The 25,222-nt window shown below is 54.7% G+C and overlaps 1 protein-coding gene across 1 annotated transcript; it reads left to right on the forward strand.

Annotated features, from left to right (window-relative positions):
• Window positions 1-796: 796 nt before the first annotated feature.
• Window positions 797-20,605, forward strand: LOC120374755 (protein lifeguard 3-like). Its single transcript, XM_039494899.1, has 12 exons — window positions 797-996; window positions 3,443-3,746; window positions 5,891-6,003; window positions 6,945-7,009; window positions 7,617-7,670; window positions 9,556-9,606; window positions 10,007-10,046; window positions 10,432-10,469; window positions 15,131-15,218; window positions 16,808-16,903; window positions 17,994-18,047; window positions 18,227-20,605. Exons 2-12 carry the CDS (start codon window positions 3,479-3,481, stop codon window positions 18,368-18,370), a joined length of 1,011 nt encoding a protein of 336 aa, XP_039350833.1. The 5' UTR covers window positions 797-996; window positions 3,443-3,478; the 3' UTR covers window positions 18,371-20,605.
• The last annotated feature ends 4,617 nt before the right edge of the window (window positions 20,606-25,222 follow it).

Here is a 25,222-nt window from a genome sequence, read left to right on the forward strand (position 1 = left end):
GACCAGTCCATCCCGGATGCCCTGAATGCTTCATTCCACTGAGGAATCCAGAGGCAGCAGCAGTGGATAGAGAGGAGAAGGGAGAAGTTGTGGACCAAGGCCCGGAGCCTGGGGTGTGGGGCACGTGCCCTGCCGCTACAGAAGAGCCATCACCACCTGGGGGCTCTGGTCCGGAGATGAAGCCTGTCATCTGTGTAACCCTCGACGGCGTCTGCTCTGAGGTGCCTCTCCGTGTGCTCCACCCATGGGCGCCCGGAGCGGGCTGCCCGGTGCCGGTTAGCCTCATGTTGTGCTCCAGTTGGAGCAGGGCGCTGGATTGCTCCGTGTTCCTGCCGTTTGTTATTAGATGGCCAGCAGTCAGGCTTAGAGAGCCCTGTTTGGCATCAGTGAGCAGGAGCCTGTAGCACTTCCTGTTCACCCCGAAGTGTGGGATGGGGATACCCAGTTTCCTAGCCAGGGGCAGGGTGTGACCCCCGCCTAGCCCCGCTGCTTGGCGTCAGCTCTCAGGGGCGATGGCTGGGGTGACCACATGTCCTGATTCTGCAGGGACAGTCACGATATTTGGGGCTTTTTTTTATAGGCGGCTGGTCACTCTAGCTCTGGCAACCCAACCGCAGCGCTGGTGGCCCCCCGGGCTCTGTGCCCTGCCCCCTCCCACCGTGCTCGCCAAGTGCGGGCTGAGGGCACAGACTCGCAGTCGCCGCAGGGGGCTAACAGGGCGGCTGCGGCGCGGTTTGATCCGGACGAGCAGCGCCCCGGGCCAATGACAAACCGGAGCAGCGCGGGTGAAGGGGGCGGGAGCAGCACCTGAAACGAAAGTGATTCGGCTCGGGAGGCCGAAGGGAGATCGCCAAGGGCTCCGACACCCCGCTGCGCTGCGCGGGGCAGGCGGCGAGCGGAATCCGGAGTGAGACCGGATCAGCCCCGGGCCCGGCGCGGTCCAGGCCGGGAGCCCCCTTGGAGTCAGAGGCCCCTGCCGCGCCCGGGGGAGAACAGGTAAGAGATTTGGACACGGTGGGGGGGGGTGTTTAATGATTGACCCTTTCCTTCCCAGGCCCTGCATCCTGCTCCCAATCAAGCCCCCCCACCCCGCCCCTTCTTTCTCTGTTAGTGTCTCCACTCTCCTCCCTTTTGCTTTGGTGTCTCTGTTCGTCCCCTCTGTGCTGGGCTGCGCGCTGCTGTATGGCCTGGTCGGATTTCTCTAGGGCAGGCCCAGGGAGGGGTTTTGCCCTGCCCTGGGGACCCTGCTGGTGGGGTTCGATTGCCCGCAGGGGAGCGCCAGGTAGCACTAGCTGTCCCACGCGCGTCGTGCCAGGCTTTGCCCTCGAGTTCTCACCACAGGCCCCGTCCTGGCCACATCCTGCCTGAGTAATGACTGCAGAATCTGTGCACTTGTGTCTTTGGGGAAACAGATCCGAGATCCCCACTCGGCATTTCACGCCTGCAGGGCCCCTGGCTGGATTATCCCAGGTCCCCTGGCATCGCACACGGGGCCGTGTCTGCCAGCGTCCAGGCACCACACTGCAAACTCTGTGGACACTCCAACACCCGGCCTGTCACGGGGCGGAATCTGGGTCCCGCTTTCCATTCAGGTATATGGGTTATAAAGGGTTAGTAAATACTGAACAGAGGCTACCGTGGGGAGTGGCATCGGCTACAGATGTTTAAAGCAGCAGTAGAAGGTGCTGCAGCTGGGGGATAAGCAACCTATTGACCCGCTGGAGTCTCTAACAATTGAATGGGCATTTATCAGCCCTGTATCCATGGAACCTTCCTATCAAACGTGACCAGAATCTGTTACCCAAAAGCCTGTGGCCTCTGTCACTGGCCAACCATTTGGCTACTCGGTGACTGATCATAGAATATCAGGGTCGGAAGGGACCTCAGGAGGTATCTAGTCCAACCCCCTGCTCAAAGCAGGACCAATTCCCAACTAAATCATCCCAGCCAGGGCTTTGTCAAGCCTGACCTTAAAAACCTCTAAGGAAGGAGATTCCACCACCTCCCTAGGTGACCCATTCCAGTGCCTCACCACCCTCCTAGTGAAATAGTGTTTCCTAATATCCAGCCTAAGCCTCCCCCACCACAACTTGAGACCATTACTCCTTGTTCTGTCATCTTCTACCACTGAGAACAGTCTAGATCCATCCTCTTTGGAACCCCCTTTCAGGTAGTTGAAAGCAGCTATCAAATCCCCCCTCATTCTTCTCTTCTGCAGACTAAACAATCCCAGTTCCCTCAGCCTCTCATCATAAGTCATGTGCTCCAGCCCCCTAATCATTTTTGTTGCCCTCCACTGGACTCTTTCCAATTTATCCACATCCTTCTTGTAGTGTGGGGCCCAAAACTGGACACAGTGCTCCAGATGAGGCCTCACCAATGTCAAATAGAGGGGAACGATCACGGCCCTCGATCTGCTGGCAATGCCCCTACTTATACAGCCCAATATGCCATTAGCCTTCTTGGCAACAAGGGCACACTGTCGACTCATATCCAGCTTCTCGTCCACTGTAATCCCCAGGTCCTTTTCTGCAGAACTGCTGCCTAGCCACTCGGTCCCTAGTCTGTAGCAGTGCCTGGGATTCTTCCGTCCTAAGTGGAGGACTCTGCACTTGTCCTCGTTGAACCTCATCAGATTTCTTTTGGCCCAGTCCTCTAATTTGTCTAGGTCCCTCTGACTGATTAGGGGCTGTCGCCTCTTTCTGGCCTGCCCTGACTCTTGTCATGGTGTGACCCCCTTTGGAACAAAGTGCGATGAAATATACGAAGAACCGTAGCGTGAAACTCCCTTTTAATGCAGTAGAGTGACACCCCCGTTGTCCCACGGTGCTGAAATGTACCAGCTGGGATTCCAGCTTAGGGCATAGCCAGTCCGGCTCCTGTTTGATCTCTGGCCTGACTCCCCTGGATTTTAATGGCGGCAGGATTGGGGCCCCCATTGAAAATGCCGCCTCTGTCGGCAGGCTCCTGTCTGTGTCCGGCTGCAGAGAGGAGTGTTTAAAGGGCTCCTGCCTCTCGTGACGTGAAGCCGGTGGAAGGGATTTGGGACCATTGGTACCAGGGTTCCTGTTAGCTGGCTCCAAGGCCGTCTCTCCCAATCTGTACTCGCTGGCTGTGATGTTACAGAATTGCTGCCCCGGCGCTGCATGCAGAGATCACTTGATCTGAACCCCGGAAGGACTTGGGGAGAGCGATTCGCTATCTGGGGCAAAGATGAATTAGCCGATCCTTGGCATTTAAGATGCTGTAATTGAATTGAGTCTTTGGTTTCCAGGATCTGCCTTGTGTTGAGTCTCTCTTATTGACCAGGCAGAAATATTGCCCTGGGCATCTTGGAAGGAGAGTTCCCATTGGGGGATCTGCTCTGAGCTGGACTCCACGTGTCAGATCCAGGCAGTGAGCAGAGACCATAACTGCGGGTTTTTTTCTCTCCTGTCTCCAGGTGCAGAGAAAGACAGCCTAACCTTACGGAAGCACCATGTCATACCCCTGCGATCCCCCTCCCTACAATGACAAGAATCCCCTCATCCCGCTGCTGCCGGAGGACTACTCGCAGCTGGGACCCTCTGCTGTGGGGTACCTGCAGCCTCCGGGGTACCCGCAGCCGGGAGGCGATCCTGGGGCCTCCGTGCAACCTGCAGCCTGTGCTGGGGGCTACCTGGTGCCCGGAGGATATGCACCCTCGGCAGGCTATCCGCAGCCAAAGGGCCCGGAGGCCCCCAGGCCAGTGCTTCCTGTGCACTTAGGTAAGTTGAGCATTCACAATAGGATGCATCTTATTGGGATGCTGCACAGAAACCCACTGAGCTTAGAGGGCTGCAGAGACCAGCTTGCAGTTTCTGAGACCAGAGCAAAACCCACTGGGCCATCAATGTGCTGACAGAGACAAGGGTCCACCTGGGTTCCAGTCGTTCTTGGTCCCGTTCTGCACGGAGGCAGGTCACCCCAGGGACCGGATCAAAGAGAGTAACAAGGGGCAGGATTCTGCTCTCAGGGGAGGGGGCCAGACGGGCCGTCAGGGTGGCAGTGCCCATGTGGGACCAGAGGAGTGAGGAGTGCAGGGCAGAGGAGACGGTGGGGTGAGGGGAAGGGGTCTCTGGAAGGGCAGGGTAATGGCGTGAGTGGGGAGGTGGGGGGATTTCTCTGACCCCCTGGGACAGATGGGCTCTGCTTTGTCGCTCACCCAGATCTGATAGAGAGGAGACGTCCCGGTAAAAGGCAAAATATTCCAGTCTCCAGTCCCGCCGCGTCAGAGCTTACTCTTGGGGGAATTCTGAGCCAAAAAATTAAAAATTCTGTGCACAATATTTTAAAATTCGGTGTATTTTATTTGTCAAAATAACACAGTACAATCACGCCAATTTCAATTATTTTGGTCATTTATTTCAAAATCCCTGTCAACAAGTATGTGTGTAACAATACAGGCGACAAAAAAGATTCAAGAAATGTTTTTTGACAAATAGATTCCTTCCTAGGCTTATTAATACAGAATTCGGAGTAAGAATTCATTTAAACTACAACACAGAACTGTATTTCCTGCCCCCATCAGAAGCAGTGCAAAGGCTTGGGGGAGTCGGAGGTAATGGAGGGGCTGAGGGAGAGGGAAGGGAGTGAACTTGGAGGGTTGTTGGGTGTGGGTGGGAGAAGTATAGGCAGGGGTTTTTTGTGGGGCAGGGGGATTGTTAGGGAGTTGGGGAACCTCCCCCACGCAGACTCTGCCTGACCTCTAACCTCCCATTCGGTCAGGTGCATCTACCCGTCCCCATGTGTCCCTGCACCCCCCACCTCCGTCCCCGTGTGTTCCTGCACCTCCACTTCCATTCAGCCCCTGCCCGAGTCTGTCCCCCTCGACTAGCCCTTCTGAACCCCAGTCTGTGTGATCCCCCAGCAGCCCTGGGTGCCCCGCTCTGTCTGTGTCCCACCCACATCCTGTGCCTATTCACCTGGCCCTACGGGCAGGGCACTGTAAGAACGCAGCCTCTCCTCCCTAGCGGCTCTCGACTGCTACAGCCCGTGAGCCGGCTGCCCTCTGTTCTGCTGCCGCAGCAGCCCCTAGTGGGCGAAAGGCATAACTGCAGCGCCTCTCTGGCAGAATGTATTTTCTGGGGAGGAAAACACAATCTGTGGGGGACATGAATGCTGCGCGTGAGCAGTGGCACAGAATTCCTCCAGGAGTAAAATCTGGGCTGAGCTTGGCACCAGCCAGGCCCGACAGCCAGCTGCCGTGTCAGATCACCTCGACCCGTGGATTTGGGAGCTGGCAAGACCGTGGGGCAGCCTCTGAAACTGCAGGGTTTGGGAGAGGGAATTGGGGAAACACCCCCAAGCTGCTGGGAGATAATCCGGGGACAGTAGCCACTGTGCAGAGAACAATCTGTTCCGTTCCCCTCCCCTACCCGAGGGTCCCGGCTGTGCCCTGTTGTGACGGGGCAGCCACAGCCTGACCCCTTACGTGGCTGCACAGAAATGTCCCAGCCAGAAGGAAGTGGGGTCTGATGGGGGAGGGGAGGACACCCTGAAACACTTGACTGAGGGGCCGAGCCCAGAGGGGACAGGGAAAGGAGACGGTGCTGCTAGAGAGGGGGGGTGGTTACTTCCCTGCACCTTGTGCCAGATGCACCCCTGGGTCACCCTGCCGGGTACCAGGCTGGCGTCTCCTGTCTGGGTCCGTCCCTCTCAGCCGTGTTGTCAGCGAGACCCCAGCTGGTGCCGAGGGGCCGTTGGGCTGGGACGTCCCATGGGGCAGCCCGCTCCCAGCTCGTGGGGAGAGGCGGTCGGGGAGGGACCCCAGACGTGTGCCAGGTCCACAGGGACCCAGGAGAGCTGATGGTGCCCAGCTGTACCAGCGTTCAGGCGCTGAAGGCTCAGGGCTCCTCGTCCGTTCTTCCAGGGGACACCAGTCTCCCCGCAGTGAACAGCTACATCGTCACCGGCTTGGGGGATGACGTCGTCAGGACTGTTGACTGGGACGACAAGAGAGTGCGACACACCTTCATCCGCAAGGTAACTCCGGCCCCCGGGGGTGCAGGGTGGGGAGCCTGGGGCTGGGAGGTGTGGGGTGGTGCCCCCTCCAGACTCTGGCCCCCAGGAACAGGCTGCGGCTGGCCGGGCGAGCCTGGCACCTGGGTACCAGTGCGGGGCCGGAGACCTGTGGCTGGCGTGTCTGCGTGGCGAGGCCAGCGGCTAGGGGCAGCGTCAGGCTCCCATGGCTGCAGGGCCCCCCTAGTGCTGGCGGAGGCTGGGGGCACGGCCCTGGGCTGGGGAAGGGGCTGGGACTGGAATGGCCTGGGCTACAGAGCCCCTCCCCACGCTGGCCAGGCTAACAGGACACCCGGAGCCCGTTGGATCAGAGCCTTGGTAGGAGCTGCCCACCCTGGGGACTATGAGGGGCTGGATCTCCACGGCCCACCCGGTCCCTGGGGCCCCGCCCGGCTGCCCTTGGGGCATGGCAGGGGCTGGCGCTGAGTCCATCAGGAGCGGGAGCGAGAGCCAGCGGCACCATCCCACCTGGGGTGCAGGGCAGCTGGGGGCAGTGACACCTCGGGGTCGCCTTGGCGTGTCTGTGTGGGGAGCAGGGCCGGTGCCCAGGGGTGACCCCTCTGTGCCTGTCTGTGCCCTGCAGGGGAGCCAGTCCGGTGCCCATGGGTAACCCCTCCTGCCTGCTGTGCCCTGTGGGGGAGCAAGGCCAGTGCCCAGGGGTGACCCCTCTGTGCCTGTCTGTGCCCCACAGGGAGCGGGGCCGGTGCCCGGGGGTGACCCCTCTGTGCCTGTCTGTGCCCTGTGGGGGAGCAGGGCTGGTGCCTGCGGGTGACCCCTCTGTGCCTGTCTGTGCCCTGTGGGGGAGCGGGGCCGGTGCCTGCGGGTGACCCCTCTGTGCCTGTCTGTGCCCCACAGGGAGCGGGGCCGGTGCCTGGGGGTGACCCCTCTGTGCTTGTCTCTTTCAGGTCTACACCATCATCTCAGTCCAGCTGCTGGTGACCGTGGGCATCATCGCCGTGTTCACCTTCGTGTGAGTCTCCCCTTGCCCTGAGCCCTGCCCTCGCCGCCAGCCCCCAGCAGCTGCTGTCCCAGGGCTGGGCCCTGCTCCACGGGGCCCCAGGAGCTGGGACGTCCCAGGGACTCTCCGGAGGAACGAAGAGGCTGCCCCCCAATGCCCCGTCCCCCCCGAGGGGAGGGGCCAGAGCCTCGCCGGGGGGTGGAGGAGACGGGCACCATCTCACAAGGGCCAGGGAGCCCCACCCTGGGGCTGTTTAGAGCCGGGCTGGGTGCAGCCCTGCGGGATGGGCTGTGGGGGGTGACCCTGCCCTGTCATGGCAGGAGTCCGGCTGGGTCCTGGCGGGTCTGTCTGGGGAGCTGGGCACAGAGCGGGGCAGGGTCCTTGCTCCCGGGCTGGGGCCCCCACAGCTGGTCTGCGCTGTGCGGGGGGCAGGCAGCGGCTTGGGGGTGATGACGAGCAGGGAGCACTAAGCTTCCCAGCCTCCCCTTAGGTCAGTCTGCTGCTCGCTAGGGCCCACGCTGTGAACGTCGGGGGTGGAGACCGCGGGGGAGCAGAGAAGGGGCCCCGTGGTGACGGGTGTAGCCAGGAACCGATCTCACGCTCTTCTCCCTCCGCGCAGCTCCCCCGTCCACACCTTCGTGCAGAGGAACATTGCTGTGTACTACTCCTCTTAGTAAGTATCACTCAGCCCTTGGGCGGAGCTGCCAGTGCCACCCCCCTCCCTGCTCATCCCGGCCCCCCGCCCTTTGGCTGGGCCCCTGTGCTGCCGCGTGGGACGTGGCAGAGTCACCGCCGCTCCCTGCTGAGTGCCACGAGGCGCCGGTGCCCCGTGCCAGAGGGTGCTGTGTGGGGTGGCATGGGGAGGGAGGGGGCAGTTAATCACTTTCTCTAGGGAAAAAAACCAGGAAATAAAATGCAAAAAACTCTGCTAATACAGTGAGGTTCTCAGCAGTAACGCTGCATCAGGGAAGGTTATGAAACTGCAAGTCCACTAGGAAGGATTTTTAATTAATATGTCAAATTGGGGGTGTACCATATGACTGGAGAATAAGAGAGGGAAAAAGTGATTGTCAACCATGGGCCAATGAGTTTGAGCTCAATTGTAGACAAGGCTTGAGAACAAATTTTGAAGGAAAGACTATCAGAGGTAGATGGGATAAAGTGCAGTGGGCTCGCCACAAGTAGATCATGCCAGGCGAACCTGGCCTCTTTCTTAACTGATTCTCTAGACAGGGAAATGTGGTAGCTCTGTCTGTCTGGATTTCAGTGACGCGTTCGATACAGGACCATGCGGGAAATCATCAGTGAAGATGACACCGTGAGGACTCATACAGGAATCGAAAGGCAGCTCAGGAACTGGCTACAGAGCAGCTGATAATGGGTTATGCTGAAAGGCCGGCGGGAGGTGACTAGTGGTATTCCTCAGCGATCGGTCTTGCAATCAGTCTAACTTAATATTTTCATTGGCGGCTTTGGCAGAAAAAGTAGGAGTGTGCTAATGAAATTTGCTGGTGATATACGTTGGGAGGCATTGTCAGTACAGAGGAGGATCGGAATATCATCCAGGAAGAATTGGTTGGCCAACAGATTGGAGACATAGAAATGGGTCATGCGTTTAGAGAATAATAAGAATTTCTGCTCTAAGCTGGGGGGCTCGTCAGTTGGGAACAGCGGAGGAGGGGAAAGACCTGGAGTGTTCATTGACTGTGGAATGACTGTGAGCTACCGATGGTACGCAGCCATGACCACAGGCAAGTATGATCCCAGGGTGTATCGGGTGAGGCCTGTCCAGGAGAGAGAAGTATTAACGTCCTGATCGCAGGCACTGTTAAGGCCTCACCTGGATCCTGCGTACTGCTGTGGATACCCACATTCAGGAAGGATGAATTCAGACTGGAGCAGGTGCAGAGAAGAGCTGCTAGGATGATCAGGGGAATGGAGGGTCTGTGTTACGGGATGAGCGTTGAAGACCTTGGCTCGTTTAGCCCAGCAAACGAGGGCTGAGGGGGGAGCTGATTGCTGTCTATAAATACATTGTAGGGGGGAAGGCGTCAGTGCGGGGAGGATGTGACGGGGCTGCCTGTGGTAGCAGAGGCGGGACTGAATGGCCCCGGAGGTCCCTTCTAGTCATCTGATTTTGGGTTAAGACATGCAGAGGGAGCGAGATCTAGTGGCTGGAGCATGAGCCTGCTGGTGAGGAGTTGTCTGCTAATACCAGCTCTGCCACTGACCCACCGTGTGAGCTCAGCCGCTGCTCTGTGCCTCGGTTTCCGCTCTGTGCCGGGGGATAACGCGTCCCTACTCCCGAGGCGCAATGGGAAACAGGAGGAAGGTTTGTCGGGTGCTTTGAGATCCCCAGGTGGAGGCGAAGGCAACATGTGGCAGAAGGCCAGCAGGGGAGGGCTAGTGGCTGGAGGTGCCAGGAATTGGAACGGCCTGACTCTGTGGGTGTGAAACCTCGGCCCTTCTGCTGCCTGCACGAGGCTCCGACCGGCCCCGGCTCCGGGTGGGCAGCAGGGCTGGGAAGGGTCCCAACCTCTGTCTCTCTCTCTCCCCAGCGCCGTGTTCCTCGTCACCTACCTGGTACTGGCCTGCTGCCAGGGCCCCAGGTGAGTGTCTCGGTCGCTGGGGATCAGAGAGGGCGGCCCCTCCCTCCGAGCCCTCGCCCCGGCTCAGAGTCCCCCGGGCACTGGGAAGCGGGTCGGGGGGAGTGACTGAGGCAGGGGGCCGAGGCCAGAACGGGCTCTGGCTCCATCCCCAAGGAGCGATGAGGCGAGGCTGCCCCCCAGGGTCGATTCCCGTCCATCCTGCCCTGACTCGGGGGTTGGTTTTCACGGGGACCCCCCTGTGCCCTGAAGTGTCATCGGGCCAAAGTGGTGCCCTCACATCACGCTGAGCTCACCCCAGAAACCCCGATCCCCCCGGGTTCCCCCCAGCCTGTGGTGCGGCGCAGCGCCCTGGGCTCTGACTACCTGCACCCTGACCGGTGTGTGCCCTGGCTTCCCCCAGGAGACGCTTCCCCTGGAACCTCATCCTGCTGAGCATCTTTGTAAGTGGGGCTGTGGGGCTGGGTTGTACCGGGGGGGGGCAGTGATTCTGGGAGGGGGCGCCCCCCGGGTGGGAGGGGGACCCTGTGGGGAGGAGAGGGATGGAACTGAGGGGAGGCTTTGATGGCTGAACACTGGTTAGGATTGGGGCTGGGGTCACGTGTGGGGAGGTAGAAATGGGGGGGGTCTGTGTGTTTCATGGCCTGCCTCCTACCTCAGGGTCACACCTGTGCCTAAAACACACCCCTCAGGCCATGTGCCCCTCAGTGCCTCCTGCTGTGAACCCCCCACGTCTCGCGGGAGACCCGGGAAGCCGACACGATGCTTTGATCCCTCGCTGGGGCTGGCTCCACAGCTAATCGCCCCCTTTCCTTTCGTTTGCTGCAGACGCTGGCCATGTCCTTCATGGCGGGAACCATCGCCAGGTACCGCAGTGCTGGGGAGACCCCCTCTGAGCCCCTTCCCTCCTTCGCCTTCCCCGAGTTTGCCGGTTGCCCGCAGGGGAGAGGTGTGAAGCACACGCCTGGCAGGCTCCTAACATCACCGGGAATAGAGACACCCCCCTCGCTTAAAATGAACAGAGACGTTTTGGGTAGTAAATTAGGCTCAGAAAGGCCCTTGGATTCCAATCCCAGGACAGCTCCAGCTGCAGACTTGAAATTGATCACAAAGATCCAGATCAAATCGGGTTTTTCCTCTGTTACCTGCCAAGATCCCAGCTCAGTGTCTCCCCTCGCAAACCCCTGACTTCCCTCCCTCCCTCCCGGGTGACCGGGATAAAAGCCTGGAGGCTGGGGGTGGATATGGGAGGTTGCAAGAGGCCATTGGAGAAGCAAGAGGGAAAACAGTGGGATAACCTGCCACGCATCTTAGCTGTCCGTACACTAATGCAAAGGGTGCGGCGCTTCAGGAGGCAGACCCGAAAGTCTGGGCGCACAAACAGAATTGTGACTGAATTGGCGTCCCAGAGTCTTGGTGGGATAACTCATCCGGTGGGGAGCTTGGTAGAGGGGACCTCTTGTTCAGGAAGGCCAGCGGGGAGAAAAGGGAGGAGGTGCTGCAGTGTGTATTGAGAATGTACACACTAGGTCTGAGGTCCAGAAAGAGGCGGTGAGAGGCATTCCCGTGGAAAGTCTCTGGGGGAAGATGCCAGGGGAAAAAACAAGGGTGATGTCAGAGGAGGGGTCTACTGCAGGCCCCCAAATCAGAAGGAGGAGGTGGAGGATACATTTTTTACAACAAAAACAGACATATCCCAAGGCCAGGCCGCGGTGATCAGAGGGACTTTACCTATCCAGACATCCGGTGGAACAACAATACAGCAGGACATTGGCTGTCCAGCCGGTTCTTAGAATAGGCTGGGAGCAACGTTTCCTCCAGCTGGCGGAGGAGGTCACTAGGGGGCGGCTATTTTTGATGTGGGCTTCCCTAACAGGGAGGAATAGGTTGAGAATCGGAAGGCGGGAGGCAAACTGAGGCCTGGTCTACACTGGAGGTGGGGGATCAACCTAAGATATGCAACTTCAGCTATGAGAATAGCATAGCTGAAGTCAACATATCTTAGTTTGACTTACCTCCCGTCCTCACAGCGCGGGGTCGACTGCCGCCGCTCCCCTGTCGACTCCACGTCCGCCTCTCGCCGCGGTGGAGTACAGGAGTCGACGGCAGAGCGATCGGGGATCGATTTATTGCGTCTACACGCGATAAATTGATCCCCGATAGATCAATCACTACCCACCGATCCGGCGGGTAGTGTAGACATAGCGTAAGGGAAGGGAGGAGCCAGAGAAGCAGAATAAGGACAGTGGACTTCAGAAAAGCAGCCGTCAGCAGACTTGGAGAACTGGTAGGCGAGGTCCCATGGGAAGGAAATTTAAGGGGAAGGGCGGGGGCTGGCAGTTTCTAAACCAGCAAACTCTCCCGCTGCCAAGGAAAGTAGGCAGACGTGTAAAAGACCAGTCTGGCTCCATCAGGATCCCTTTAGCGAGCTGAAGATCCCAAAGGAATCACACCAAAAGTAGAAACGAAGCCAGATTGCCAAGGAGACGTACAAAGGAACAGCACAGGGAGGTAGGGACAAAATCAGAAAGGCCGCGGCACAAAGTGAGTTACGCCGAGGAAGAGGAAAACGAAGGAACGTGTAGGTCCATTACTTAGCGGGGAAGGAGAGCTCTGAACAGATGACCCAGAGAAGGCTGAGGGGTTTAATGTCGTTTTGCTTCAGTCTTCACTAAAACAATTAACTGTGAACAGATGCTTAGTACAATTAATATTAACAACACGGGGGCAGGATCTTCGGCCAGGATAGTGAATGAACGGTCAAAAAAATACTTGATGTACTCAGTTGGCAGGGCCTGATGACTTTCGCCCTAGAATACTGAAGGAACTAGCTGAAGCAGTCTCTGAACCATTGTTAATGACTAGATTCAAGAACTCCGGGAAGATGGGTGAGGTCCCAGAGGACTGGAGAAGGGCAAGCATTGTACCTATCTTCACAAAGGGGAAGGAGGAGGACCCAGGGAGTTATCAACTAGTCAGACAAATAATTTGTTCCAGTTTCTTTTGAGGTATTGAATAATCAGTCTGTGGGCACCTAGAGACTAATAGGGTAATAAGGAGCATGTGGGGGGAGGAATAGCTCAGTGGTTTGAGCATTAGCCTGCTAAACCCAGGGTTGTGAGTTCAATCCTTGAGGGGGCCACTTAGGGATCTGGGGCAAAAATTGGTCCTGCTAGTGAAGGCAGGGGGCTGGACTCAATGACCTTTCAGGGTCCCTTCCAGTTCTAGGAGATTGATATATCTCCAATTATTAGCATGGATTAGTCAAGAACAAATAATTACAAAACAAACCTAGTTTCATTCTTTGACAGGGTAACTAGGTTAGTGGATGGGGGAAGCAGCAGACGCGCGATATGTCTGGACTCTAGTAAAACTGTTGACGCCGTCCCACGTGACGGTCTCATAAGCAGACATGGGAAGTGTGGTCTAGGTGAAATTACTAGAAGGTGGGTTCACAACTGTTTGAAAGACTGTCCTCAAAGAGCAGCGTAAGAACAGTCGGACAGTGGAACAGACGCCTCGGGAGGGTGTGGAAGCTCCTTCACTGGAGGTCAAAAGGAGGGTGGAGCCACCTGTCTTGGATGAGTTAGAAAGAACAAATCCTGCATTTTCACAGGGGGTTAGATTAGAACATGACCCTTGCGTCCCTTCTAACATAATGATTCTATAATCAATGGTTTGCTGTCCAACTCTGAGGACGTGTTGCGTGGGATCCTGCTGTGGGCTGTCCTGGGTCCAGTGCTAGTTAATATTTTCATTCACACCTTGGATGATGGAGTGGAGAGAGCTTATAAAATGTGCAGGTGGCAGCAAGCTGGGAGGACAGGATTAGAATTCAAGATGATCTTGAAAAATTGGTCTGAACTCAGAGAAATTCCAGTGAAGACAAGTGTAAAGCTCTGTCATTTAGAAAGGAAAAATCAAACACACAAATACAACCTGGGGAATAACGGGCGAGACGGTCGTGCTCCTGAAAAGGATCTGGGGGTTCTAGCGGATCACAAATTCAAAGAGTCATTATGCCGTGGAAAAGGCAAAACTCGTTCTGGGGCGTATGAACAGGGGTGTCGTATGTAAGACACGGGAGGTCATTGGCCTGCTCCGCTCGGCCCTGGGGAGATCAGAGCTGGTGTCCTGCCTCCAGTTCTGGGCACCGCACTGTAAGAAAGGTGGGAACAAATGGGACGGTCCAGAGGAGAGCAACAAAAATAAGAGGTTTAGAAAACCTGCCCTCTGAGGAAAAGTTGAAGGAATTGGGCATGTTTAGTCTGGAGAAGAGACGGCTGCGGCAGGGCATAATAAGCCTTCGCCTACGTTAAGGGCTGTTCTAAAGAGAACAGTGATCGATTCTTCACGTCCCCTGGGAGTAGGAGAAGAAGGAATCTACTTAATCTGCAGCATGGGAGATTTCGCTGAGATATTAGGAAACGCTTTCCAGCTGGAAGGCTAGTTGAGCCCTGGGACGGGTGGCCGAAGGAGGCGGTGAGATCCCTGTCATTGGAGGTTTTCGGAACAGGTCGGACAAACACCTGTCAGGGATGGTCTGGGTTTACTTGGCCCTGCCTCAGCACAGGGATGGACTAGATGACGTCTCAAGGTCTCTTCCAGGCTGATGTTTCTCTGACTAATGGAAGCAGCAGTGCTTCCTGCCTTCCCCGCCACCAAATGGCCCCCGTCCTGTAGTAACTACATCGCTGACTCTCGGCAGCAGATCCTCTCGCACGGGACTTGGCAGATAACGGGGAAAGATTTTGTGTGAAGGGACAGATCACGTCTTTGCACGTAGAGCCGAGTTTGGATCTGGAATCGTTTTAAAGGAGGGGGAGGGGAAAGCTTTTTAATTTCCCTTTGACAATCAGCAACTCGCTCTGGCCATCTTGGATCTTGGGCGAGTCCCTAGAATAGCGGGAGGGTCTGTCCCCGTAGCAGGGCACGGCCGGGCTGAGCCATCACCACCAATCTGCTTGGCTGTGTCATTGCCAATGCCTAGGGCTGCTGAAACTGGAGCAAACTGGATGTCTCCTGGGCCTCTCCCCCTTCGGCCGACTCTATCTGGTAATTAGAGAGACAAGGTGGGTGTATTTGGGAATGTCTTTTTCAGCGTAGACAGGGAGGATAGAGACGCCTGGTGTCGGTCGCAGGTCTCCATGCGCTGTCCCGGCTCTGTCGTGTGGGGTCGCTAGCCCTGCGGGGAGGTGGGCTCGGACGGAGAGGAAAACCAGCCCCACCCTGGCGCTAACTTAAGGGATCCCCTGGCTTAGCTCAGCTTGGGGGAGTCTCCCTGGAGCCTGGACTCAAGCAGGCGCCCCCTGGGGGCGAGTCGCAGAACCGCAGGCTGCCTGGGATGGCTTTTCTATAGGGCCCATGGGTGCCGTGTGGGAACGCCTGCCGAGCGCCGCCCCCGAGCCCACGGGATCGCACTGCCGGGGAGTGAGCCCCGGGTCTGGGCTCCCATTTGCACGCGGAGGGTGAAGGGGGAAATAATAGAATAGCTTTTAAACCTCCCCCCTTCACCCTTTGTGTGCAGCATGTATGACACCACAGCTGTCCTGATCGCCATGGTGATCACTGCCAAAGTGGCCATAATTGTCACCGTCTTCTGCTTCCAGACCAAGGTAAGGCCCAATGGGCTCCCTGCCCGTCCGGGGGAGTCGGGGGATTTCCCCTCCTGAGGGCCCCCCAGCATAGGCTGGGACAGGGTACGAGGCAGATGCTGCCTCATCCAGAGTGGGGTGCTGGAGCAGAGAGCCCCTTCCCCGGCCTAAGGGGTCCAGGCTGCCTGTGCCCAGCTCTGGGACCGACAGAGCAGGAACCGAACCTGGAGCTCGTGCGGCAGCCCAGAAAAAGCTGGGCCAGCGCTTTGGGGTGTCCCCTCCGGCCGGGCGGCCATTCCCAGCGCAGCTCCCACTGGCTGCATCCCAGCTGGGCAGCGCGTTGCCCTGCGTGCTGCTGACCCTCGCTACCCAGGCTGCCGCACAGCATCCGTCCCGTGCCACCCACCCTCGGAGAAGAGCCGATGCAGCCGATCCGCGCTGACGTGGGGAGCAGACGTGCCTCAGGCTGCTCCAAGTTGTGGCGCCTCCTGCAGGGGAAGCCCAGTGTGGCACAGGGAAGATAAAAAATCTATGGTGTGGGGTGTTTTTTTTTAATTAAAAAAACCCACAATTTTTTAAATGTTAAATTAAATAAAGGTTTATTAATAAACCTGTATTTAAAATTAAATTTGAAATTGGCAATTTAAGACATAAACTTATTCTAATCAATTAAAACCATTTAAATTACATGCAAAAAAGTAATATTAAGCAGCCCGTTTCCTGCCAAGTTTTAAAGAACGTCACACCACTGAGCTGGTGGAAGTCACTGGCTAAGCACCTGGAACTAGTTTGTTGAAGGGCTAACCCAGCTTTTGACAGCAGTAGCCTCCTGCAGGTGTGGACAGATCATTTTCTCCATTTCAGTTTCTTCAACTAGTTTGGTTCATTCAAAGTTAAGAAACCAAATTGGGGACAGTGAAAAAGCAGGAAAGCTCATTTTCCTCTTCTAATCTCTGAATAAAAACCAGGTATGAGAGGATGAGATCTACTAGTTCTAAAATCTTGAAGAACACCGTGACTAGAAACACTCAGTTCAGTTCACTAACTACAGACAGTACTTCCTTTGTTTAATAAATCAGTTAGTTTTGAATGCAAAACATGTTCTGATCAACTTTTTTTTTAATGTATCCAGCACCTTTAAGGTAGTTTTATTTAATGACAAAAAAATCGCTGCTTTTCTATATTTTTATTGTTTTAATTTCCGTCCAAACAGAGCTTGATGCAAATCACAATTTAATCATCATCTGGTAAAAAAGTTAAGCTATGTAACTGCTTAAATAGATGCGTATAGATCTAGTGTCTCCTCCTGGTTAGCAAAGAGAAGCACCAAATTTAGTGTAAAGGTTCTATTTAGTTGCAAGTCTACCTGTTTTAATGGTTGCCAAGCAATGAGCAACTGTCTTTAGGACAGTAACGACAACGTACAAATGCGAATCACAATTACAGTCAATGATTTATATCAAGGTTTCCTGCTTGTTGATTTAAATCATGGTTAAAATCGGTGATGGAGATTGCTTTGATTTAAGTCAGTCCATCCTGGTGCAGCGGGATGGCTGTGTTCCACTGTGCTCTGTGGGTCTCACGGTAACTTATCTCCCTCCCGCTGGCAGGTGGATTTCACATCGTGTACCGGGCTGTTCTGTGTGCTGGGGATCGTTGTTGTTCTGACATCGATAGTCACTGCCATCGTCCTGTACTACAAATATGTGAGTAGTGGCTGCTCCTTGTAACACGGGGACTTGGGGAGACCTATTCAGGGGCAGACTGGGACGTGATACCAAAGCTGCCCTCTGCAGGCCCCATCCATATCTGCAGAACTTAAGCACAGTGTTTCCAGCATGGCACATGTGACCTGCCTGAGTATGCAGAGAGCCTGAAGCAATAGCCCTGACAGATGGGTGTCCTGTCTCATTTACACAGGGGAGATGTTAATTCTGAAACCTAATGATGGCAAATCAGAATGTCATCAGCAGGGAGATTTCATCCCTGATCACCTCAGGGTCTGGGCAGGAGGTGAATGAAGTTACCAAAACTTAGTCTCTCAAACGGATCCCACTTCAGCATCTTACCCAAAAGCAAGTCTCTGTCCCGGAGCCAACTGCACTCAGCAACAGCTCGTGCCCAGCTAGGGATTTTGGCGGGTGTTGTGTTGACAGCGGGAGTATTGCCTGGGAGACCTGGTCCACCTTAAAAGGCAGCTGTGGTGCAGACATGGTATTTGGGAGGGGTGGGTGGCTAAAATCAGATCATTGTTCTTCACTCCACCCTGCAGCTGTACCTCCTTGAGCTCAAACAAGAGAGACATGCCTAGGAACTTGCTACCTTTCACGTGCTGAGTAGGATTATGCCTGGTTGATGCTTGGATGGGACACTTTTCAGAAAACCCGGGCTGCATCTGACTGAAGTGTGGGTTTCTCAGTAGAGGGTGCTCTCTCCTCTGCATTGCTGTTGACCCTCGAGCTCCCGAGTTGTGCAAGGGGGCGCTGTGTTGCTGGAGTTGCTCTTTCAGACGATATGCAAACCCAAGAGTCCTGACATCCTGTAGTATCTAAAAAAAATAAATCCCCTGGTATGTTTAGGTAGGACGTTAGCCAACAGCTGTCATGCTCCTCCCCAGAGCTGGCTGCATTTTGGGGGCGGGCAAAGGAATCTCTGGGGAATATGCTCTGGGTTCTGGATAGCTTTTCTCCAGCCCCGGACTGGTGGGTCGCCTTGCTTGTCTGCACCCTGCAGCCGCCTCTGGCCTCCGAACACCTGCTCGGAGCAACGTGATTCATTCCTCCCCTCTTTCTGCAGATTCAGTGGGTGCACATGGTGTTTGCGGCCGTGGTTGCGATCGCCTTCACCCTGGTGAGTAACGTCGCTCGCCCTGTCCCGACCGAGCTGGGAGCCTCCGATGTGGGCTGCTGCGTCGGACACATTCCTGGGGCGGGTGGCGGGAGGATGGAGGCAGCTCCTGGCTCAGGCATGTGGGGCTGAGGATCTGTAGCGGCGTGGCTGATGCATTGCCCTGTCTCTGGTCTCCCCAGTTCCTAGCCTACGACACGCAGCTGCTGGTCGGGAACAAGCAGTTCGGCCTCAGCCCCGAGGAGTACGTCTTCGGCGCCCTGGAGATCTACGTGGACATCGTCTACATCTTCTTGTTCCTGCTGCGGTTCCTGGGCTGGAAATAGAGCCTCCAGCCGGGCTCCTGGCTGGCACAGCCCGGGGCCGAGGAGCACTCTGGGAACACCTCGCTTCCTTCCTGCTTCTGCTCCTTTCTCCCTCCTTGCCTCGGCGTGTCTCTCCCGGCCGACGGCCTCTGGTTTCCCCCCTTCCCTGGGGAGCCCAGCGTGGGATTCCCACAGTCTGCGCCTAGAGGGGTCGCGGGCGAGACTGCCCTGGAGAAGCCCAATAACGAGGCTTTGCCCAGCAGTGCAGCCAGAGTTGGCAGATCTCTGTCTGCCCCGTTAATGGCTCCGCTGCCCTCTGTGCTCGCACGTGGCCTCCGTCTGTCTTCACTCCCCGCTGTGCCCCAGGGGTGTGTCAATGCCCTGAGTTCACCCTCATAACGGCCCTTGGAACTTGGTGCCAGGTGAGGCACCTGCCCCCAGACCCCCACACACGGCCCCTCTGCCAGCACGAGCTGCTCAGACAAGGGGGCACCTCATATTCCCCAGAAATAGCTGAGAGAGGGCAGTTCTGGACATCACGCTCCACATGATGAGTGGTGAGGCAGATCCTCCACCCTGAGGAGAAGTGAATTCACTTCTCTTGTAGCAAGCAGGCAGGTCGAGGCTTCTGTCTATCACCTTAACATAAGCCTGACCTATCCCGCGCCGTGCCTGGCGAGCAGCGTTGCTCCGAAATAACGTGCTGGATGGTTTGAGTTACCTGGAGCTGCCTGAGGTCAGGCTTGAGACGTGTCACCCCAGCTGCTGTTTGGACCCCGGTGAGATGCCACGGGGGCGGGGGGCAGCGCCTTCATCACATCCAAACCCACTCAGGGGAGAGCAGAAAGACAGGGGCTCGGTCCTCGCTCCGATCCAAACCCTGGTGTGCAAGTTCCTTCAGTCGTGCAGAGCGCCCTCCAGTGGCGAGGAGCGGGGGGCTGCGATTACTGCACGGATCTGATTTTTAAAGGGGTGGGGGGGATTTTTTTATACGTGTCCTAGACATCAGTGTTTTCCCAGCACAGTTTTTACCCTGTGTCTGAGAGTGGTTTTTTTACAGTACAGCAAAAATCTTCAGGGTTAACAATCCTGCTTTGGTCTCGAGTTTGTTAGTGCCTTAAACTAGCCCCGTGCTAAGTGGTTTTTTAAATCTCCTTCGCTACAGCCTGTGAAGTGTACACAGGAGCGACCCAGGCTGGCTCTTGCCAGGTTTCTGTTCTTTCTAATTCAATGTCTTTTATCCTTGGTTAAGCAAAGGGCTTTTTACCGCACGGCTTTGTTGTGTATTTGACTAGTCCGGACAGCCAAAGGGCCTTGAAATAACGTTGTTTGACAAGGGGGGAGGCGAATGGCGCCAGGGGAATTGCAAAGCAGCGTGCTGTGTACATTGCTCATGCTCTGGAGTAAGAGATTCGCTTATTGCAGGTGGAAACAGAACTGGGGCCGCAGGCAGCATTGTAAGTCACCACCCCTAATGCTAGAGGCTAGAACAGGTGCTGTAAGTGGGGGCGTCTCTCCCCACTTCCACCTAGCGGATGGGGCGGAAACGCTGCGTTGGAGCCCTCTGGCTCCCCCGGGGCAGTGCTGGTGAAGGGGGCGGGGGGCAGCAGCTGAGCCCAGAGCCGGTTCCCAGCTCCTCATGGGAAGAGCAGGCTCAGAGCAGGGCGGCTGGATCAGAATCCCCAGGCCAACGCCCTAAAGGGCAGGGTGTAGGGAGGGGAACTGGGGGTGCAGCCAGCGTTAACCCTTTGTGCTCCTTCCACGACGCTAGCGGCTTGGGCCAGCCTTGTTCACTCGGTGCCTTAAATCCCGACGTTCCCGGCAGATGATTTGGGGTCAGCCCAGCGCATGGCAGGGAGTCGCCCCTTTCACGGGCAGCCCTCGGGGAGGGAGAACAGCCTGTCCTGGATGCCGGCCTTGGAGGCAGAGCTGCTGGTGAGCAGAGCCCAGCTCTGTCCTGGCTGAGGGTGGGGGCGGTAGCCAGCTGGGCTGTCAGGTGGGCTGCAGAGGTTAGTGGATCGGCTCAACGCCCCCCCCTGAGGACAGACCTAGAGACCCCTTCCTTGGGAGCGCTCGGCAAACCGCCAGCCGGGTTCGGAGTGGTCCCCAGTCCATGCAGCAGGGGCGTGAGGGGATGGCTGTTCGGCATACGCTGTATTATATTCTAACGCTGCAGCCAGTGGGAGCCGCACAGTCGGCTCCCAGCACCAGAGAACAGCTTGCACTCAATAAAGCGACACTTTAATTTTTCAAGCATCCAGGGTCTTTTTATTCTTATTAATTAATGACAGTGACCGTGATGCAGGGGAAAGAGGTGGGCATGACCCCCTGGGACCTGAATCCTCCTGGCACAACCAGAGACGATAGGGGCAGCGCAAGCAAAGCCCTCTTCGTCCCCCGCCCCCCGTCCCATCTCTGCCCTGCAGAAGCCATCTCTAGGTGGGAGTTCAGTCCTTGTGGCACGCACCATCCCCAGCCGAGGCTGACAACAAGGAGGCCCAGCTGCAGTGATGTGGATGTGGGGTAGGATGTAGACAGCTGCCAACTAGCAAAAGGACTAAAACCCATGATTTCATGCAGCCACATTCGGGCACTGTGGATCTGGACTTTATTTTAACCCAGATCGCCAACCCGCTGTGCTATCCGAGCCGGATTCCCTGTGCCGGAGCCTCACCCACCTAACCCAGCGTCCCCTGCAGGGCTACGCTGGACACTCTGACCATCTCCCACCACACGACTTTCAGGGATGGTAACCGGATCCATCGTTTTCACGGACTCAGTGAGGAAGTGCTCTGGGCCGGATCTCCATACAGCCATGCTGATTGGTCAAGGGGAGAGGCGGAGCTACCGTGGGAAACCCAACAATGGCACATGCATGAAGGGTTGGACTAAGGGTGTGTCACCCAGTGGTGATTGGTCCCGGCGTGGTGCTAAGTGGGGTGCGGGCAGTTTGATGCCGTAATCTACTTAATTTAGGTTTGTCCAAAACATTTCTTCCAGAGACGCATCCCGTTCTAAGCTGAAGACTCCAAGAAATGGGAATCCACCACTTCCTATGGGAGTTTGTTCCAATCACCCTCAGTGTTAAAAAGTTGTGCCGTCTTTCTAATCTGAATTTGTCTAGCTTTAACATCAAACCATTGTTCTTGTTCCACCTTTTCTCTGCTAGATTGAAGAGCCCTTTAGTAACCAGTATTTTCTCCCCATGAAGATACGGATCCACCACAGTTAGGCTTGGCAGAATTCAGTTTCTAGTTTTTTTAATCAGTTTGACATCAGACCAATATTTATTTGTAGACTTGGTTTTTTTAGATTTTTATCAGTTTAAATGTTGGAAACTGGGGGCATGAGACAACTATTTAATGATGGCAAATGTTGAAATTCGAAAAGTTAAAGCTTTATAAACCATTGAAACACAAATTGTCAACATCACCTGTCAAAATATACAAAGTAAATATGCTTAAATCATCAAATCATACCTGTTTCTACTAGTCACTCACTAGGCCTGTGGTTCTCACCCAGGGGCACACGTACCCCTGGGGGTGCGCAGGGGTCTTCCAGGCAATACATCAACTCCTCTAGAGATTTGCCTAGTTTTACAACAGGCTACATAAAAAACACTCGTGAAGTCCGTACAAATGAAAATCTCACACAATGACTTGTTTATACTGCTCTAGATACTATACACTGAAATGAAAGTACAATACTTCTATTCCAATCGATGTATTTTATAATTGTGTGGTAAAAATGAGAGAGTCGGCCATTGTTCAGTATTTTTATGTCTGATTTTGTAAGCAAGTCATTTTTAGTGAGGTGAAACTTGGGGTATGCAAGACAAATCAGAGTCCTGAAAGGGGGCCAGCCATCTGGAAAGGCTGAGCATCACTGCCCTCGTCCATTTGTAACAAACCTGATTCAAAAGTCCCAAGTAGGCAAAGTAAGAAAAATGCTATCTGTTAATTTTGATTATTGTGTCAGTCTGGTGAAACTGACATTTACCAAGGTATAATGATAAAAATATAACCCTCCCCAGCCTGCCTGTAATCAACTCACCCTTTGGTCATCTTCGTGTTAAACAAAACCCATTCAGCTCTGGAAGTTTAAGTGTAAGGCATTTTTTCCAACCACTGAACCATTTTGGGGGGGCTCTTTTCTACCCTTTACACTGTACTGCTCTGACAGGTTCTCAAGCCCCCTCCCGCACACAGACAGTAGGGACATACCCAGCTGCAGCTACACACACATGCTGAGATCTGCTCTGCATTGGAAGGCTCAGCTAAGAACTGCCCAGTTACTCACGTGCACACACCCCTTTGAAGGGTAAACCCAAAATTATACCGTCTTGTGCTGCGCAGGGAACTGTACAGCGTAAGCTCATGCAATGCACCCCTCCCTCAATGTGGAGAGGAATTTACTTTGTCTTTAATATACGCACCTTTCTACCCCCAGGTCTGACTCCTGCCCACGCTGGTTTTAGAGAAAGCAAAAATAAATGTATTAACTGCAAACGATAGATGTTAAGTGATTATAAGGGACAGCAAACAGACCAAAGCAGATTACCTAGCAAATAAAACAAAAACACAATCTGAGCCTAATATACTAAAGAAATTGAATATGAGTAGCAAATTCTCACCCTAATTGTTGGTTTAGGCAGTTTGCAGAGGTTCTTGAGGACAAGCTGCACTTGCTTGCAGCTTAAAACCCCAGATATTCCTTTCATAGGCTAGAAACCCCTCTAGCCTGGCCCCAGCCCTTCCCCCGCGCCCCGTTCAGTCCTTGTTTCCGGGCATCTCCTTCGGGTGGGGAGTCAGTGAAGAACCATGATGATGTCACTTCCCTGCCTTAAATAGCTTTTTCATAGGGCGGGAATCCTTTGTCTCCAACTTTAGTTCCCACGCCTTTCAGTGGAAAAACACGGGGATTCTATGCTGCCTCCATAGGGCCGTAGCAGCCATGAGACAGAGTCTGTTTGTAATGTCCCCAGGAAGGCTCCCCAGTGGGAGATTAGCATCTACTAAAACCAATTGTTTTCCCTAATGGCCCTTCCCAGCCAGCCATCTAGACTGATTGCATCCCGCCTAGTGGGCGTTCCCCGGGTGTAAACACATTTGTAATAGATGCATAGACAATGCTCCTAACTTCAGATGCCAAAATGATACATCCATACAAATAGGATAATCATATTCAGTAACTCATTACCTTTTCAATGATATCTCACGTGCCTTATCTTGCACAAAATACCTCATAGTTATGCCATAAACATAATAACATTACTGTGAAAAATATGGGGCATAATGCCACAGTGGGCACCAGAAACGTACACAATATTCCAGATCTGTTTCGCCAGCATTGCATGTAGATCCTCCACAATCACCTCTCTGATCCTATTCGCTACTCTAAGGATCACATTAGCTCTTTATGCCACAGCGTCGCACCGGAGCTTATGTTCAGCTGATTGGCCACCACTACCCAGGTGTCCTTTTCAGAGTCACTGCTTTGCAGGGTAGAGTCCCCCCGCTCTGGCCTGTATTCCTTGTTCCTAGGTGTATAATTATGCCTTTGTCTGTACTAAAACTCTTGTTGTTTGCCAAGTGATCCAGATCGCTCAGTAGGACTGCGCTGGCTTCATCTTTACTTATCAGTCTTTCGTTATCTGCAGATTTTATATTTACTTCCAGATCATTGATGGAAATTATGAGCCCCTCAGAACCCCTCGAGAAACGCCCCCATTCAGGGATGATCCCCTCCCCCATTGACAACTACTTTTTTAAATCTGTCACTCAACCTGTTCTTAATCCGTTTAACATGCTCGCTTGATATTGTATGGTGCTAATTTTTTAATCAGAATGTCCTGTGGTATTAAGTCAAATGCCCAGCAAAAGTCCAAGTTTAGTAGACTAATCTATACATTATAATTTATATCTTTAGCAACCAAATTTATAATCTCATCATAAATGAAATCAGGTTTGTTTGACAAGCCCTATTTTCTCTATAACCATCTTGGCTGCCATTAATTATATTATTTCTCCCTCTGATGGAGCATCCACCCCACACTGGCCTGTGAAGGGTTAATAGATCCCTAGGATCGCTGCGCAAAAAGCAGCCAATAGGAGGCGGGGCTGTGAGGAGCAGCCAATCAGAACCTTGTAGGCCCATATAAGAAGAGGTGCAGGGGATAGCAGCAGAGTCAGTAGCTCCCTGGAGCTCAAGGAGGGAGGACTGCCTGCCTTGCAGGTGGAGGGAAGCTAGCACCCTGGACAGAGCAGTGCTGGGCAGGAATAGCGGGGTGAGAGGGTGCTCTTGGCTGGCTGCTAGGATGGGCATGCTGAGGCCCTGAGGTAAGGGCTAAGAAGGTGCTGGGGTGGCAAGGAAGTGGTCCAGGGAAATGTACTGAGAGATTGAAGGGGATGCAGCACATGGCTGCCATCTACAGGGTCCCTGGGCCAAGACCCAGAGTAGTGGGTGGGCCCAGAGCCTCGCCCTTCCCCTGCACTTGCCACTGAGGAAGTGGTTGAACAGTTGGACTGCAGTACTGGCCCCTGAAAGAGGTGAGCACAGACTGTGGCATGGACAGGGAACTGTGTCATGAAGAGGATGCCACAGTCCTAGGAGTGATGTGGGTCCCAGAGCAGAAATGATGGCAGGCAAGAAACCACCAGACTAACTCGGCTACCTCTCTGATACAACACCAGGAGTGGGTGTGCTGACCTATAGAGCTGATCCCCCAAGAAGACCAGCAGGAGGCGCTGGTATAGTGAGTGGGAGCCCTGTCACACTCCCATATCAGCTTTTCCATTATTTTGCCCAGGATTGATATCAGGCTAATGAGCCTATAATTACTTGGGTCATCCTGCTTGCCCTTTTTTAATATTG

The sequence above is a fragment of the Mauremys reevesii genome, linkage group 11 (assembly GCF_016161935.1).
Source record: "Mauremys reevesii isolate NIE-2019 linkage group 11, ASM1616193v1, whole genome shotgun sequence".
NCBI lineage: Eukaryota > Metazoa > Chordata > Testudines > Geoemydidae > Mauremys > Mauremys reevesii.